The sequence below is a fragment of the Magallana gigas genome, chromosome 9 (assembly GCF_963853765.1).
Source record: "Magallana gigas chromosome 9, xbMagGiga1.1, whole genome shotgun sequence".
Lineage (NCBI taxonomy): Eukaryota > Metazoa > Mollusca > Bivalvia > Ostreida > Ostreidae > Magallana > Magallana gigas.
In genome coordinates, this window is record NC_088861.1 from 4,131,176 (window position 1) to 4,150,158 (window position 18,983).

General features: G+C 32.2%; 1 protein-coding gene across 4 annotated transcripts in view; it reads right to left on the minus strand.

Annotated features, from left to right (window-relative positions):
* The window catches only part of LOC117691263 (myosin-11), a 120,163-nt gene that overhangs the window by 3,224 nt on the left and 97,956 nt on the right, over nucleotides 1–18,983 (minus strand). For 3 of the 4 annotated variants that reach the window (XM_034476945.2, XM_034476943.2, XM_034476944.2), the window contains 2 exons: nucleotides 2,341–2,469; nucleotides 1,572–1,700 (listed from right to left, as the gene is read on the minus strand). In XM_034476945.2, coding sequence (XP_034332836.1) covers nucleotides 1,572–1,700; nucleotides 2,341–2,469 — 258 coding nt within the window. The remainder of the gene's footprint in view (nucleotides 1–1,571; nucleotides 1,701–2,340; nucleotides 2,470–18,983) is intronic. The other variant, XM_034476946.2, reaches the window with a different exon arrangement.

Here is an 18,983-nt window from a genome sequence, read left to right on the forward strand (position 1 = left end):
ACACATTTTATTGATTTGTAAATCAAAATACGCATTAAGTATGTATCATTGAGGGTGTAATTTTCCATTAATTCAACGTAAATTGCTGCCCATGAATATTACTAAAATCACATTAGCTTTGCTGTCTTTAAGCACACATGTATTCATCGTAATATCATTTAGTTTGCAACAACGTTAAAGTGAGTTCACGTTCCAATTCATATTTTTTTTTATTATACCCAATGCTGTAAATCAAGATTGTAGAGAATGTTTTCTGGTGCTTTAATTTCTGATATTTTACGCGGAGATTTGTTTGCAAATCTAATATAACATCTAAACATAAAAAAGTTCGAGAAGTCTGGATAACTTAATAAGTAAAGAACAGTTGATAGATAATTGGCCATTGCTTAAGGAGTTTATAACCACATTTGTTATTAATGTATCTCAACTTTCAGGTGAGATATTTAACCTTTAAGGTGGTATGGGACGTTTCCATATTGTGACATACTATTTATCGACAATAAAAACAACAATAAAATCAAGTGTGATTTTATAAATAGTTTTGTTTCCAAAATCGTCACCTAACAGCGTAGCCCGGTGGGTTAGAGGTTTTACTGCGAATCCGTAAGTCATGAGTTTGAAGCCCGAAATAGATTTTAAAATGTTTACCTTTACTGTGACTTTCCAAAAAAATTTCAAAACCTAATTTTTGGTTAAATATTGTGAACTTTAAAAATTCGAAAGTAGTTTTATTATAATGTACATTAATATCGACATACGTCCCATACCACCTTAAAAAGAGGTATGATTGAAAAATACCACCTTAAGAAATAAACTCCTTCAGGAAAATATTTTTCCCTTGGGAAAACAAATTTCCTATCGGCTATTTGTAATTTCCTACCTGAATGAAAGACTCTCTATTGAATTCTAAATTTTAATAGCCGTAAGGATTTGAACAAAACTTCGATAGGATTTTGAAATCCGATGGAAAACCTTAATTGCCTATAGGAAAACTATCTGTCTGAATCAAATTCCTGCACGAATTATTTTCTCCTATAGGAAATATAATTCCTATGGTGTTTTTATTGAATTTTCAATATTTATATTTATTTCTTCAACGGGAATTTTTAGTTTCCGATGGGAAATAAATTTATAAAGGTAAATATCTTACATGTATAGTAAATCACTCTGAAAACAAAAGTTATAATTACTCTCTACACAATGGTCTTTTATTTCGTATATATGGATTTTTACGAAAATGCATCTAAAGCGGGTGCAAAAATGCCACTTAGGCATTGACATGCTTATCTGGCATAGTGTTTATACATTACAAAATCAATTCGTAGTATTATCACAGACAAAAACACAGAAAAATAATGTAAATAAAGACTTATTTAAAAGTAAATACAATAAAACAAGGTTATAGCGAACACGCTTATAATGAATTGAATCTTAGAGCGAAGTGGCGTTTATTCCCTGAGACTTTATTACAGGTTGTAAACTTGACGGATAGAACGAATTACGTTTATAAGGAAGTCGCCCGTCCCTGACACTTCGAATTCGTTATAAGCGTGTTTTGCTGTATATCTCACCATCGATTGATTTTGACAACTTTGTTTGAGCCGTTTCCAAAGACGCTAAAGCGGATGAGAACTTCTGCTGTGTATGTTCAGACAGTGTGAACTGTACATCAAACTTGGCAACTGTTCTGTTGAGGTTTTCTAGAAACACAATTATACAGTGTAATATAATACATGATTTTGTATTGAAACATTGAAACATGCAAGTATAGATTTATTTACTATAACAAGTTTGTCTTTTATATGATGTAAAATAAATGACCAATGATAATTTGTGAAACCAGAGGTTTCAACAACACTACATGTACATGCATTGTAAAAAGCATGGAGGAATGTCATTTGTGTTGCTTTTTATTTCAAGCCCGCTGATTCAATGACGACGCATTGATTTCGCTTCGCAGGAGGAACGAAACGAAAACAATCTTTGATTTTATTATCAAGGCATTGACATTGGAATTGAACATCTTTGGAGTTTTATTTATTATATAATTATCAACATTAGAATAAACAAAATAAAAACAATTGAAACAAAGAAAGAATTTTCAATTAACTTTGGCGGTCACCTTAAATATCCTTGAGATGAATTTTTTAAAGCAGTAAATACAGTAAAACAAGTTATAGTGAACACGCTTATAATGAATTGACGCTTAGGGCGAAGTGGCTTTTATTTCCTGAGACTTTATTACAGGTTGTAAACTTGACGGATAGAACGAATTACGTTTATAAGGAAGTCGCCCGTCCCTGGCACTTCGTTATAAGCGTGGTTTACTGTATATCTCACCATCAATTGATTTTGACAACTTTGTTTGAGCCGTTTCCAAAGACGCTAAAGCGGATGAGAACTTCTGCTGTGTTTGTTCAGACAGTGTGAACTGTGTATCAAACTTGGCAACTGTTCTGTTGAGGTTTTCTAGAAACACAATTATACAGTGTAATGTAATACATGACTTTGTATTGAAACATTGAAACATGCAAGTATAGATTTATTTACTATAACAAGTTTGTCTTTTATATGATGTAAAATAAATGACCAATGATAATTTGTGAAACCAGAGGTTTCAACAACACTACATGTACATGCATTGTAAAAAGCATGGAGGAGGTCATTTGTATTGTTTTTTATTTCGAGCCCGCTGATTCAATGACGACGCACTGATTTCACTTCGCAGGAGGAACGAAACGAAAACAATCTTTGATTTTTTTATCAAGGCATTGACATTGGAATTGAAAATCTTTGGAGTTGTATTTATTATATTATTATCAACATTAGAATAAATAAAATTAAAACAATTGAAACAAAGAAAGAATTTTTAATTAAATTTGGCGGTCTACTTAAATATCCTTGAGATAAATTTTTAAAAGATAGATGCATGTAAATACCTGTTATTTCTGTAAATACCTGTTATCTCTGTTTGGGAGTCCTGTAGATTCTGTACAAATGATTTAAGATTACCAAACTTCTTTCTTAAAGAATTTTGAACTTTCGAACTTTTAATCAATGTGTTCGAATGGCGTTCAAGTTCAGAGTATATCTTGTCTCTCGATTCATTTTCAATTTCCGTGCGTTCCTTGAAATCCAACAAGGTGACCGAGAGGTATCGCACTTCTATTTTGATATCATCGAGAGCAGCATTTGTTTTGTTAAACATTACCTGTCTTTTGTCGTCCGATTCTTTTTGAATGACGTTCAGCTGTCCGTGCAGAGTACTAACGTTGTCACTAACATTTTGAAATTTCGTTTCCAGCTCCATACTCTTGGCCTGACTGGTTAGGCTACTTTTCTTAAGCTGGCCATTTTCCTGCTGAAGAGAACTAACCTGAATATTTAATGCATCAACCGTCCGCTGTAGTTCTGATATTTTTGTTTCACTTGCCGCAAAACTTTCTTTCAAAATGCTGATGTCATTAACCAGAGCATGGACATTCTTGACCAAAGCGAGGCGGATAACGGTCTCTTGGTTAATCATCTGTCGTAGAAAGCTTATTTCGTAACAATCCGGTGTTTTGTTTTCCTGTAATGTTGTTGTCTTGTTGTTGTCGGTAAGACGCGAAGAATCTGCTTTCTCTAAAATAAAACCAACACTTATCGTTAAAATAAAAACCAACTTCATTGTTCGGCTTTGTTATTTAGGTGCTGCAAACAGGTGAGAAGATTCGGACGTTTATAAGACGATGCTTCGTGCCGACTCTTAGCTTTGGAATGCTTAAGTTTAACTTTAGATATAAAACCAAGCTGTTTCTTAAGAATGGTATCATAAAAAAACACTTTCTTTGTATAAAAAATGAATTAACTGCCAAAATACTTGGCGCCAAAACAATTACGTAAATGCTTTTTGTCAGATAAACTATTGCAACAACATATTCCATGACTGCTTGTAACAGTTTTGTTTTAACATGTGGATGCTTCTTATCAATAGAAGTAATCAGAAAATAATTGTGCTTGTTTTAAGTAACGTTCAAGGTCACCTGTTAATACTCAAATGCGTCTTTCAGGTGATGGTCGTCTGACGCAAACAATGTTAATGGTGCTTTTGTAATAAAATGTATGACGTAAAACTCATATATATTTGTTTCAATTTAGTAATCTTATTGTAAACCTTCCCGGTTTTTGTCAGCGTTTGATGTTTTGTGTTTGTCTTTAAAGAAACATTGCTTATGCACTTTTTCTAATTTTTTGTAGAACATTTCAAGATTATAAACATACTTTTCAAGGATCTATATTATCTTCAAAGAAAAGAATCGCCTATATACAAAAATACACACAAATCAAGATTTCATTCAATTCATTGTTTGAAAATGAAATATTTAATATACTTTCATTGATAACATATTGTTTTATATACCATTAATTGCGCTTCGATTATTCTATTTTGGTTATTATTGCATAGCAACTTACTCTTACTGCACAATGTAAGTTTTGATGCGTATATATTCTTTGAAGAACAATTTGCAAAACTGTCAGAGGTTACTTGTTGACAAATTTGACTTTTGACAAATATTCACATAAAAATACGTGCCATTCATGATTTTTGAGAGTTGAATTTAATCAACTCATCTATGCAGTTACTCTTGCAAACCGGAAGTGAAACAGTGTTTTTACCTAAGCACAAATCATCGCCACTGTCAAGACTTTGTTCTTGAAAATAATTGATGAATTCGATGTAATGTATGCTGAAGCATTGCCTTTCAAGGAACTTATTATTTTTATTATTAATACCTTGAAAATAGTCAGATTTAAAATTATACGAACAATTTAGATATTTTTTGTAGTTGTATGTATTCCATAAAGTCTCGTTCAACCCGACGCTCGGCAGTCTCCGTAAATCTGCGACAAAAAGAGAGTCTCTCTTGCTTGTCGGAGATTAACGACGACAGCTGAGCGTCGGGTTAAACGAGACTAGAGTTCAATATTGCTTGGATCCATACATTTTTTCAGAAATATTTGATGGAATTAATTCTATCTTTACCTATCACAAAACATGATTCATATGGGATTTCTCAAAATTCTTGTCGGAACAGTCTGAGAATTCATATGATAAAATTGTGCGTAATTCAACTAAAGATTAGAAACAACTTGCCATGCAAAATAACATATTGTTGATTTTAAAATAAATAGTAATAAATAAAATCCACTCCCATCAGGACTTCAGTACTTTGATTCAAGAATAAGGTTACCAAAAATCTAAATCTTATTAAAGGTCTTTTAGTTTATTTTCTTTAAATGTTCAAAAATTGCTTCTCTTCAATGCAAGAAGATGATAAAACGGCTTTTGTAATCATTTCATAATCTCTCTCTCTCTCTCTCTCTCTCTCTCTCTCTCTCTCTCTCTCTCTCTCTCTCTCTCTCTCTCTCTCTCTCTCTGTGCACAATTATTATAATTGTCACACATTGAAACCAAGAGAAGTCTATACTTTGTGTAAAAATTATCATTGCTCATTTTATTTTATAGACAGTAGAAATAACAAAACAAATTTGATATATACATGTACAAATACCTAATATTCCTGATATAAATCGAATTTACAGTTCGAAGCATTTCAAATGCATTGAATTGATCAATGACAGTAAAAAGCATTAAGCATTAAGTATGTAATTTAAAAAAATTGCGCACTTCCACGTTAATCTATCAAATGATGTTTATTAGTACTTTTTTCACCGCCAACAAATTTTAATAAGTCTCTTATTCATATTTTTTCATTTCATTCTAGTTCACCTGGGTCACTCAGGTGACCTATTGCAATTAGTCGTCGTCCGTCGTCGTGTGTTGTGCGTCGTCCGTTGTAAATTTTACGATTTTAATTTCTTTTTAAAAAACTACAATGCCAATTGTTACCATTTTTAGTTATAACATCTAAATCTAAATTGTAAAATATATTACTTTACCACCCCAAGGCCTCAATGGCGGGATCAAATATGCTAAAAATTCTAATATTAAAGCCCTCTACCAAAATTGTGAAAATCGGCAGTTATGGGTTCAAGCTTTAGGATGTGTTCATTGATAAAAATGTATTTAATCTTAAAACTCTTATTTTTTACTCCCATAAATATTTGAGAAAAACTAAATTCTTGTCATATTATGATGTCCATGGAGTTTATCTAAATTGTGAAATACATTGCCCCTAAATCAGAGGTTATGACCATAGAACAGGGCCAAATAATATAACCATATAGTGAAAATGTATTCAATCTTAGAAAATTGTCTTTATTCCAATATTCTAGATAAGTAAAAAAAACCCACCGAAATGCATGATTATAATGTCAATGAACCAGTGGAATCAATGGACCATGGGTCAGGGGTTCAAGCCCTATCGTGGTGGCCAAAATGTCCATTAAGTGAAATTGGTTAAATCGTTGAAAATCATTTTCTCTACTCCTATATATAATTATATTCAAAGATAACTAAATGCATTGTTATTATGTCAGTGACCCTTACGTCAAGGTTACAGGGCTTAACAACATCGCAATATAGTTTAAATAATTATACAATATTTTTTCTGTTCTTTCACAGACGTTTGAAATAATCAAAATGCATTGATTTAATGTATATGATGTCCATTTCTTAATTTGTGAATATTATTGCCTATTGGGGTAGGGTTAAAGCTTTTATAAAAAGTGCGGGGGGGGGGGGTTGTAACAAAATAACCATTTTGTGATAATGTATTTGTTTCAGGTCATTTAGATTGAGTTTGTCGGATCAGTAACCTATTGTCGTCTGTCGTTTGTCGTATATCATTTTTCATCTTAAAATCTTTCAATTTTCTGTGTAATGTATGCTTGTAGCAATTAACTATATGCCTTTTGTGTGCCCCTGGAAGAAGGGTATAAATACATGTGATCCGATGTAATGCGACATCCCCCTAATGATTTAATGTTTGAAAACATCAAATGATATAAGTGAGAGTAATATTAAGAGTAGTCTCTGATTAAGGATTCCAAAAAAAAGCTTGAAATAAAATATTGGATACCCTGATAGCTCCATTTAAGGGCTGTGGTATTCAGGTAACCATGAAGGCCTATGAGTTTTTTGTTTTTCAGATAGCAAGGCAAAATGGTTTTGATGATTATGTATATTTTTAGTCCCCTTTCGAAGAAGGCAGGGCATATTGCTTTGCTGCTGTCTGTCTGTCAGTCGGTCCACCAATGGTTTCTGTTCATTTTCTTCGCAGAAGTTGCATGTATTGAGATGAAATTTGGTATACATATTTTTTATAATAATATCTAGGTCAATTTTGATTTTAGGTACGATCGAGCAATTTTCGACAGAGTTATGCCCCTTGGACTTAGTAAAATTCTACTTATTTGCAGTTTCCGTTTATTTTCTTCGTAGCGGTTGCATGTATTGAAATGAAATTTGGTATACAGATTTATAATGATAATAACTAGACCAAGTTTGAATTTTAGTACGATCGATTAATTTATGAGTTATGCCTCTCGGACGTAGACAAATTCCACTTATTTGCAGTTTCCGCTCATTTTCTTTGGGGAGGTTTCACATATTGAAATTAAATTTGATATACAGATTTATCATAATAATGTCTATGTCAAGTTCGATTTTGGTTACAATCGAGCAACAATTTTTGACAGTTATGCCCCTTGGACTTAGAAAAATTCCAATTTTTGCAGTTTCCGTTCATTTTTGTGATGGATGTTTCCAAGGGAGGAAGCATAAGTGTATCACAAACAACTCTTGTATTAAAAACTGTACATAGAAGTTAAGCTACAAACGTTATCATATCTGTGCTAAAAATATGCTAAGAATAAGACGCTGATCATGACGCCATTTTCTTTCTAGCATTCCTTCAGTGCCCAGATAATAACCAATCAGTCACGAAAGCTATTTTAAAGATGTTTGATATTGAGACTGAATGAATACAAGCTTTGCCCATTGCGTACTTTTGTCCTCTCCCTTTCCAGACTTAAAATCCGTAACACATTGCCTCAATTTTTACATGTATCATTACGGTCGTAAGAAAGTTTGATAATTATTTTTGTTTTCTTCAGATAATGGAGCTGAAAACATTACTTTTCTTCTGGTGTTTTCTCGCCATGGCCAATGGTTTTGCGTTGATTTCAGGAAGGTCATCCAGTGGCCTGCCTTACTATCTAAAGCTACCTGACAGAGACATACGAGAAACAGTGCAAATTCCTAAGGTAATTGTTCGTTCCTTTTTGATTTACTTTAAATATTGTAAGTTGGTAGTATTTTATTATCATTATTATGATAATGCTATGCTATGGTGTGATATGTCTTCATCTTTGATATAATATCAGTTCATTTTAATTTGGTATTCGTCAGCCTTCAGGAAACCCCTGTAAAAACAAATATACACAAATTCTAGGAGCATTCCGAATTCTGACAGTGCGCAGGAAAACATGTAAAAATATCACCGGAAGATTATTGTTATTATCATTTTTTGTTTTAAATAGAGTTGTTTCCTATCTGTTTATTTTTTAAGACTGCCTTGGTTGTCTCTTGGGTGCTATATTTAAAATTCAATCTTTGAACTTATAGAAATTTTGCTCAAATTTCAACCCGATGTTTTTGAACTGAGTGCCATGGAATAGGGAACTCCTAAATATACTATGTACATGTACTTTTGAGGCTGTTGAAAAGCGTAGCTATGATTGGCTTGTGGGCTCGTTATATTTCCTACATTTAAACCTTTTTCTTATTGGGCTTAGAAGCAGCCTTTACATCATACACAAATTAAAATGCTCCCCCATGTATACTATAGATATTTTGTTCACCATGACGGATATGATTTATACATTGTGATTCACTTTCTTTTCAAAATATGAATCAAATTAAACTTCGTTCACGATTTTAGTATATAACACCGTGCATCAGAGGGTTTGACAGTCAGGTACAAATCTGATAGTCATGGAATCGAAACTCGCAAGGACTTAAATTGAGATATTAATAAAATGAAATATCTGGATTAATATTGTATTTAAAATATAAACCGCTTCGCTGTTTATAAAGCGTAAACTGCACTAAGATATGTTACATGGTATAACATAGGTTTAAATATATATACTACAAAATATGCCGAGATCAAAGAAATGCCGCGGACATTATTCTCCAATATACCACGAACGTCATCAGTAAATTATCAGATCAAAAATTCCTATTTGTCTCGCACTGATCATAAAAGTACGACTTCAAACCGTAAAATGTTTTAAAACCATGTCAATTTCACGTATTAGTTCCAGTCAGAACTATGTGTATTGTCTCAATTCTTTTTAAGAGATCAAAGCGGCTGTTCCTAGGGCCTTCTTAGCACATTTTCACTGTGTAGTAGTAATAATCGTATTAAATTGCCCTTAAAATATTAGGAATATGATTTAAAGATATATTTTATGAATAAGTGAAGCATTAAAAATCTAAAGAAAATTCTGTCGTCTGCATGTGAATCTTTTGATCGATGCAGGCACGTAGCATCGTTTTTGTAAGTAGGGGGGCAGACTCATCCAAAAAATCTTGACAAGCAAAAAAAAAAAAAAGGGAAATTTAAAGTTTCCTAAAATCTTCAAAATCCTAATCCGTGTGTGTGTGTGTGGGGGGGGGGGGGGGGGGGGGGGCTGCCGTTGTATGTATCTTCAATTTCACTTCTCATTTGTGGGAGGGGGCGCAGGCCCCCTCTGCCCCCCCCCCCCCTGATACTACGTGCCTGCGATGCACATGTAAACATTACTATCAAAATCGTTGGGATTAGAGTATACGGAACAGCCGTCCAAATTAATTAATGACCTAGATCGTCTCCCTATTGGAAAAACGATCTGTAGACATACTGGGCTGTTTGTAGAATAGAAATAAAGTTCTTGTTATCGTGAATGTTGCTAACGCCTCGGCTTTTATATTTCAAAACAACATTTATCGACCTCAGAGTTATTCTGCAACTTTCACGAAAACTCGTACTTTATTTCTTAAGTATATATAAGTAGAGCGTGAGCACTGGTATATTAATCAACCAAAATCAAGGACCACTCAATAAGTGCTCTTAATATCTATCTATCTATCTATCTATCTATCTATCTATCTATCTATCTATCTATCTATCTATCTATCCATCCATCGATCGATCTTTTCCTTACATTCGTCCAGTATCAAATGGTAATTTTAATTTAAGATCAATTAAATTTTGAATAAACGCATTTTGATTATCAAATTTTCATATTAAATTAAATGTAATGACCTTTTTTTGCAATGACTCTTCAACTGCATTCTATACTATATAATAAATATATTATTAATTGTGGTATACTATGACTTATTATCGGCCAAATTTGACTACAAAATAATTACAAAATATTTACTTATTTTTAAAGTAATTATCATGTCAGCATTCATCTTTACAATGTGAAGGTTTTGTGCTTACGGAACTCCACACAAGCTTTTGACAAAAGTCGCCTTAAGTTAAAACATGACGAGTATGTAAGAAAATAATAATAGCACAATACACTTTGTTCTCTGTAGTGCTCTCGTTATATGGAGACCTGTGTGCCTGACCGGGACGAATGTTGTGGAGAGCTTACATGTCGCAACATTCTACGCGACTTCTGTCTCTACCCACTGGAACAGTGCAGATGTAATAAACTCCGCATATATCAAGGTGGGTATATCGGCATAATTTGAATGTTTAATATTAAGCATCGGAACCTAGTAAAGTAGCATAAAAAAATCAGTGTTCATTATCTAAAATTTATATCGATTCGGTCGACGCAAGTCCAATATAACAGAAAAGAAAAGTCTAATGATTTGAAAGGGTTTATTTTGCATCATTTCAAGAAAAACAAATTATATCGCAATGTTGCACAATAAAACAAAATGCTCACTCCACTTAAAAACCCTCTAGTTCCCCACAAAACTAAAGAACGTTTAAAATTTCAATTTTTTTTCACTTATGCTTTGAATGAATGTGCACTGCTCAACTGATATAAAATTAGTTTTAATTGTTTAATGTTCAAAGTTAAATTTTAAAATTTACAATGATCAATTGTATTTATTTTCGTGACTTTCATGTTTTATTTTTTGTTCTGTTTTAGATGTACGTAGATAACTCAAACGCAAGAAACAGGGAAGAAGAGATTACCATATTAAAAACTTTTAACGTCAACTGTCAATCACGTGATCTATGACATGAGAATTTGTTTATCTATTTTTTTTTTACTGAAAACTTAACAATAATAAGGAAAACCAACAAATACATTTATTTTGCTAGATTCTTGCCTTCGAACTGTCACACAAATGTTAAATAACACACAGTTGTTCTTTATACGTTTTATTTTATAAACTTATAAAAAAAAATAAAATTCGGCAAATATAAAACTTTCAACGTCAATTATGAATCACGTGACCTGTCACAAGAGAATCTTTGTATGTATTATTGTGTAGAACATAAAAATAAATGATGAAAAACAATAAATACATTTTTTGTATGCTTGCATTCAGACTGTTCTACGGATGGTAAATAACACCAGTTGCTACTTATATAACATTTTTCAAATCCAAGTTAGCTAGTTCTTTACAAGTTATAAACTTATAAAAATTCACAAAAACGACAATTCCCGTTGAATGTCCTGTACAAGTAGTATATGTATTCAACATTGTACATAAAAGACCTGCTTGGCTATAAGTATCCCAATGGAAAGTACACAACATCAAGAACATGGACTACACTGTCATTCGGTTGTTGTATAGTGCTTCCTCCTCGACAGTGTAGTATTATCCTTAATACAGCAATTGTATTTTCTAAAATCATGAATAAACTAGTGTGATTAGCTTTGATGCAGCAGATGTGGCTAAAAAAAGCTTTAACTTTAAGTATAAAGACAGAAACAAAATAAGAAAAACATTCAGATTTATTTACCATTTCAAAGTCAAAATTTCCATATATTCCATACTATGTCATTTAACCCTCATGTTTTGAATTAAAGTCACTGACAAATACCTAAAGATTTTTTAAATAGTGACCGGAAATGAAGATCAAAATAAGCATGCACAAAAGGGTTAACAATATAATGTACAATAAAAGCTCTTTGAAAAATGACAAGAATGTTAAGTGAAAAATCGTCCAACGTAGACCAAAACCTTGAGGGATTCTTGCTCGAAACTATAAGCAGTACAAATGTCGGAAGGTAGAATATGATGTAGAATATAACAATCGTCACAAACATTGACGTAAAATTGTGACGTACACGCCGTCTATAGGTACTCTTCTTTCTGCTGATTGATGAATCCAGGACGTTTTGATGTGCCTCTGTGTAGTTTGGAGTGCTCGTTGCCTTCGTGTCACTTGACTTATCAACATCAGCAACATCTTTTGACAATTTCGAAGTTGTCATTGCAAGTCCTTTCGTCGTTCGTTTAGAATTTCGAATGCTATTGAACCGATTATAAATTGTTATGCCTATAGGAATGTATAGTGCCACTGTGAAAATCATGACAAGTAAAATTAACGAGAACTGCAAAAGGAAATACAGTTTTGCATATATACCAAACCGATCTTTTATTACTCCACAAGAAGTGACGTTAATTTCTATGCTGTTGTATTCAACAGAACCGTCAAGCCGTCCCATTAAGAATAGCATTGGTAGTGTAGTTATAATCGAGATAGCTAAAACAAAGAGAAGAACAATTTTCCTGGTCCGTCCCGTCAATTGGTGCCCATTTGTTCGACAAATTTATTTAAGGTATCTGTTGACGACAATCAGAAGGAGCATGGCAGCAGAAACACTAAATGTATAGTGTTTGAAAAACAAAAGCCTTTACATAAAAAATCCCAATGAAGCGTCAGGCGGTAAAAGTTATTAATAATTGCAAAACTGCTTCCGCAAATACATGCTAAAAGATTTGCCAAAGCGAGGTAAGGGATAAAATATTGGTTTTCAGTCCTAGGCATACAGCAGGCATAGAAGTAAAGAATCACACTATTTCCCGCCAATCCGAGAAGAAGAAGGAAGGACGTCAAGGCTGTGTTAAAGTACATTTTTTCTCGAAAATTTGAATTGTAATTTTCCGCGGTGTAATTCATTATAATATTTTTGGTGTCCTGATTGTTGCAGATAAAAAAAAATGTTTCTCTCGTTACATGTGCATCAGTATGCTCACCATCCTAACAATGTTTTTAACTTACATATGGGCTCTACATTTATCAGTTTTAGTGACATAATATAAAATTCAACGGAAAGAAGTTTGACATTAAAAAGTTTAAAATACAGACATCTCTATTATTCTTCACATCTTTTTTATCAGCTTGTGAAAACCATTTTACATCCCTTTGAAGTCAACTCTTTTCCAACTTTGTAAATTGGTATGAAAATGCATAGATTGATGCAACTTACCTAACCTGCGGACGCTACTAGAAGTGTAACTATAAATGCTTTCACGTTTTCAGACTCAACATCGATATCACTATTTCATTTAAGCCATGTATGCCTGTATGGCAATATACAATGAAACATACCTGCTAATGCTTTAGGAAAAAACTAATTAGTGTATTCTTTAATTTAGATATTATGTATCAAAAGTGTTAGTGTTAATACGTAGAGAAATAGGCTTTGTTTAACTTTCCCATGAAAATAGCAACATACAAAGAAAATTGATGTACGTAAAACATTGGTGGGTTTTTATTTTTTAAACCAGATACACATTATCGTCCTCAAACTAAAGTGATGAGGGGCAGAGGCTAGGTTTCTGGATAAAGATAATTCCCATTTCAGCACAACTACAAACATGAAGAAGGTTTCATAGAATCAAGTTTTTTGGGACAAAGTTTTGCGGAAAGACTACCACAGGAAACAGTACTTTGAAACATCCAAAGAAGAAAATTACTGCATTTTCTTCAGTACGACATGTACAATTTATGTTTACAATTTAGTTTATAAATGCATAAATGGCATGTCATTTAAGTTTTTAAGCATGCCCCGCTGAACTTTTTTTCATCATCCAATTCAAATAATTTAATTGAATTTATTAAAAATGATTTTACAGAAGATTGATATCTTAATCATGGAAACGATTTTATTGTTTTAAGGTATAATATTGTGCTTTCTCAATATATGAATGTATAGTTAAGTGAAACGTGCACTATAATACTTAAAAAACCGTTTAGATTGTTGTGAACACTTTACAGGCATAGACATATAAGCATAGAACTTAATCCGTCTAATTAAGCATTTTATTTAAGGTATAAGGAATCATTCTTTGAGTATTATGAGGTGATAATTTCGGTCGGGGTGTGATCAAATCCAATAAAGCCCGAAAGGCTTTATGATGGTTTTATCACGCCCCGACCGAAATTATCACCTCATAATATTCAAAGAATGATTCTTTATTACTTATATTTATATAATTTTAAGCTATCGTACGATTACATATTAAAATATGAATAACAAACCCCGCTGGCGCCCCAATTTGATGTTATGGGTTTTATAGTACAAAATCGATACGTAGTGTTATCACAGGCAAAGACATTGGAAAATGTAAATATAATGTGATCATGTACAATTTTTACCAATAAGCTCTTCTTTTTATGACATCTTTGAATGATATGATGATAAGTGTTTCGATCGACATTAATAATCGAAAACTAGTCATCCATTTTTGTCATATGATATTGATCAATCGATATTTACAATTAACACCCATGACTTTTTTTTATTCATTTTATATAAAACTAATATGGATGAAAACGCCAAAAACCATAAACGTAAGTATGATATAAAGGAAAGCCATTTGCATTTTCAAACATAAGATACACTATTATACCAAGGAGGAGCTTCCGGTGTAACCCCCTATGTATGCAGTGTTTTAAATATAAGTGCTACCAGGGAAGACACAGGAAGTAAAAATGATATCCATGTGAGAAACAAATTGTATCTGAGATGTAGGCTTTGTCTTTTTTATTCAAAGAGAAAAGTATAAGGAGGAGTTCAAACATGTAAAAGATAAAACAATCAACATGCATGCAGTCAGGCATAATTTGTAAATGATGCTTTAGTTTTGTCCTATTAAATAAATGTAACACTTCAATGGATAAGTTTAAATAAACGGCAGCGAAGTAATACTTAAATTTTCGTTTTGTGAACTGCTTTTTCGCACATTTAAGAAACAACTAGAATTAATTGTTCAAAATATAATCTAATCGAATCCGGCAAAGCCCAACAAGTATCTCGGAGGAATTGATTACGTTATAACCGAGTTTATATCCTGGTGCACTTTTAAACAGTGTTGGTTGTTGCAATTTCTTCAACGTATGCTTGAGAAAGTCAAATCAATCAGTATTATTAATATAATCGTGTTTTATGTATGAAATAATACAGCAGTCAAAGAATACGATCGTACAAGGCTCATTGTGACTTAAACAATAAGTTCTTTGGACCGTTAAACGCTCATGAATAGAAATATGAACATTTTCTGCTCTTCAAATCTGAGTAATAGTAAGATCATTTAAAAGAAATTTTCGTCATGGAGAATGGGCGGAATGGAGAATTTGATTTAAAGGACATATGATTGGTTTTGATTAAATGGGACACTTAGATTGTGTTAAGGTGTTAAATTTATACAGGTGACTAAAAGTATACCTTAAATCTGTACAGGGTAACCAAGGACATGCAAACATAAGCAGTTTTCTCTCCTCACTTAGTATCATTGCGTCGAAAACTATGCCAAATCAATTTTAAAAACATTCCTGGCTGGTATCTGAAATTCATGACAACAACCGTATTTGCGATGAAAATGGAGGAATTTTATCATGTGACGGAACATATGAAGGTGACAAAAATTTATACAATTTAAAAAAGAAAAGAATTAAATGTTTGAATTTTATAAAAATTTTCTGTGATTTGAGTATCTTTCACAGGCAGCTTTTCTTTAATGTGAGTGTGGGAGGGGAGGGGGTATACATCAAGTCATGTAGCAAAAAATTTCCCAAACGCGCCTTTTCGAAGTTTCCACCAATCAAAAACTCTTCATTTTTCGAGAAAAAGAAAAATTGTCACAATCAAGAGAATGCATTGTTAATGAGAATAGGGGACATTTGGCTGAATAAATGGGTTATGTTCTAAATACTTCATGATGTGACAATGTTGATTTCTCTATAGACAATTTACCTAAATTTACCCCTTACTTCAAATTAATTACATACCGTTTAGTTTAAATTACAGTACAAAAATTACCCTACAGAGAAATGATTACGCTAAACGGAAAATATTCCTCTTTTTAGTAAATGTAACAATAATCTTTTCGCAAATAATGTATTCCAAATAAAAAATCCCATTTTTATAAAATAAAATGGCGTAGGAAATGCAATGTCGTGCAAATTTACATTACAAAACGGACCATCATAACCTAAAACTCTAGTTTTCAAATGCCACAAACGAGATATGACCGGGGATTTTTCCATTAAGAGTATACTGTTACAAAAAACCTCAAGATTTTTGAGTGTGTGTTAAATGAGTTTACACTACTTACCGATGCAACAGAAATTTACTGTTAAATGCAGAAATTGTTTTTTTTATTTTGACTTTAATATTTTGATCTCGGAAAGACAATGAAAGCTATGGAAGATTTCACCAGTTCACAAAGTTCATTATAATCAAAATAAATTCACAAGTTTAGAATTTTCTAATTTTACAATATATGACCAATTGCAAAAAATTGTTTTAAAATATTTTTGAAAGATAAATATTGTAAAAGATCCAGCGGGATAAGAACACATGATTTACAGATTTAGTGATTTACGCTCCAATGGATATGAATATACTGTGGAAACATCATTTTTCATGGGGACCAATGTTTATGGCTTTTGTGGGTAACCCTTGTCCACCAATGTACACCCCCACGAACCTATAAACAATCATATGTTTAATATTAATTAAAATTATCCTGATTACACATCAAAACAAGTATGTCCCCACGAACCAGGAAATTTTGGCTACTCACGAACATTCGACATCACGATTAAATATGATTCCACAGTAGCTTAAAAATGCCACGAAATTCAAGCCGTCGGTTTTGAATGATCATACATTGACCGAAGGGTTAAGAATTTGTGAACTTAATTGTGACAAAACAAACCGATTCTAATGCATTGTTCTCGTTGGCAAGACTCAATTTCGATCCATTAATCAAAAATTCTTTCCGTCTTTAAAAACGTATAAGGTTTTCTACTTATAGGACAATAGATTCAATTTTGCAACCTTGTATGATTACCAAATCACCTGTATACGTAATAATCATGCAGGTTCTAGGATACAAATGAAAGCCTCTTAGTATATTAATACATGTCATATTCTTGGCCATTCTGCTGAACTTATTCCTTCCCACAATTCAGCTATACAAATTGATGAGGAATGTTTTATATTATATATGTATTTTATTTTCTCTACATACCAATAATGTTAAAATTACATCATTTTAATCATCTATATGCAATACAATGCACTCTCATCCAGATTTAATTAATGTAAATTAAGGTTATCAGAGGTTCTCAGACAGAACTCCTGCAAATAAGTACTTTAAAAATTAACATTCTAATAAAAAAGTTTGTTTTTATAAGTATATATAAGTATAGGATGGAGCGTGAGAACTGGTATATTACTCAACCAGATTAAAAGATTACTTGATAAAGTGCTCTTATAATTCAATGATCAATTTATCTACATGTATCTATTTATCTATATATCTACTGTATAAAGAAAAATATTCGCCCCCGTTTTATTTTGCCCTTTCGCTGCTCTCGTTGTCAGCGTTGTTCCAAGCTATTTCTTTGGTACACAAGCGAGTCTGGGCGAAATTAAGGAATTGTTTGCAAGTGTAATAACACGGGGCAAAAATAACCCTATATATTATATCTATCTACATGTATCTATCTATCAATGTACATGTATCTATCTATCAATGTACATCTATCTATCTATCTATCTATCTATCTATCTATCTATCTATCTATCTATCTATCTATCTATCTATCTATCTATCTATCTATCTATCTATCTATCTATCTATCTATCTATCTATCTGTTTATCTATTTATTTATCTTTTTATCTACATGTATCTATTCTTTATATTTATCCACTATCAAATGGGTTATCATAATTGAATATCAATTTGATTTAACGCATTTTGATTATCAAATTTTTATATTAATGTGATGAAGTTTGTCTTGTGATGACTCCACAACTTAATTCTTCATTTAAAAAATTATTGACTGAGGTGCACGTTGAAATAACGATCTGCCTTTAATGACTTTATAATAATCACAAAATAATTACTTATTTAAAAAATAATGATCCTGTTACCCTTAGTTTTTGCAATGTGAAGGTTTTGTTCTTACGGAACTCCACAGTCCTTAGCATAAGTCGCCTAAAGTTAAAACATGACGAGTAATGTACCCTTTATTACGAAAGCCGAGTAGGATCATTCGAGATTCGAGATTCAAAATACGAGATTCGAAATACGAGATTCGAGATTCGAAATTCGAGATTCAATATCTAAATTAACCAATCAAATCATGGATCTGAAACCTGTATCCTAGCAACATCAAACTGTTTTAAATAAAGATCATTCGTACATGATCTTTCCTACAAATAAATGTCTTAATAGCTCTTATGTAATGGTTATAAAATGGTTAAATTAACATTAATGAATTAACCCCACACAATATAAACAATTAAATGAGTGATAACACTGTTGGCTTTGCGAATCTATGTGATTTTGTTTTTCCTGTATGTATTTTCCCCCCGAACCATTTTAACCCGTAGTGTATTCGCCCCAACTGTGTAAAAATCGGCTCGCGAAAAAAGATCTGGTTGATCTAAATAATTAAAATTGAGTGTGGTTTTAGCTATGAAACGAAATTCAATGAAATAATCGACATGTCAAAATATAGGTTATGATAACGTTTTAAACCATAGGAGA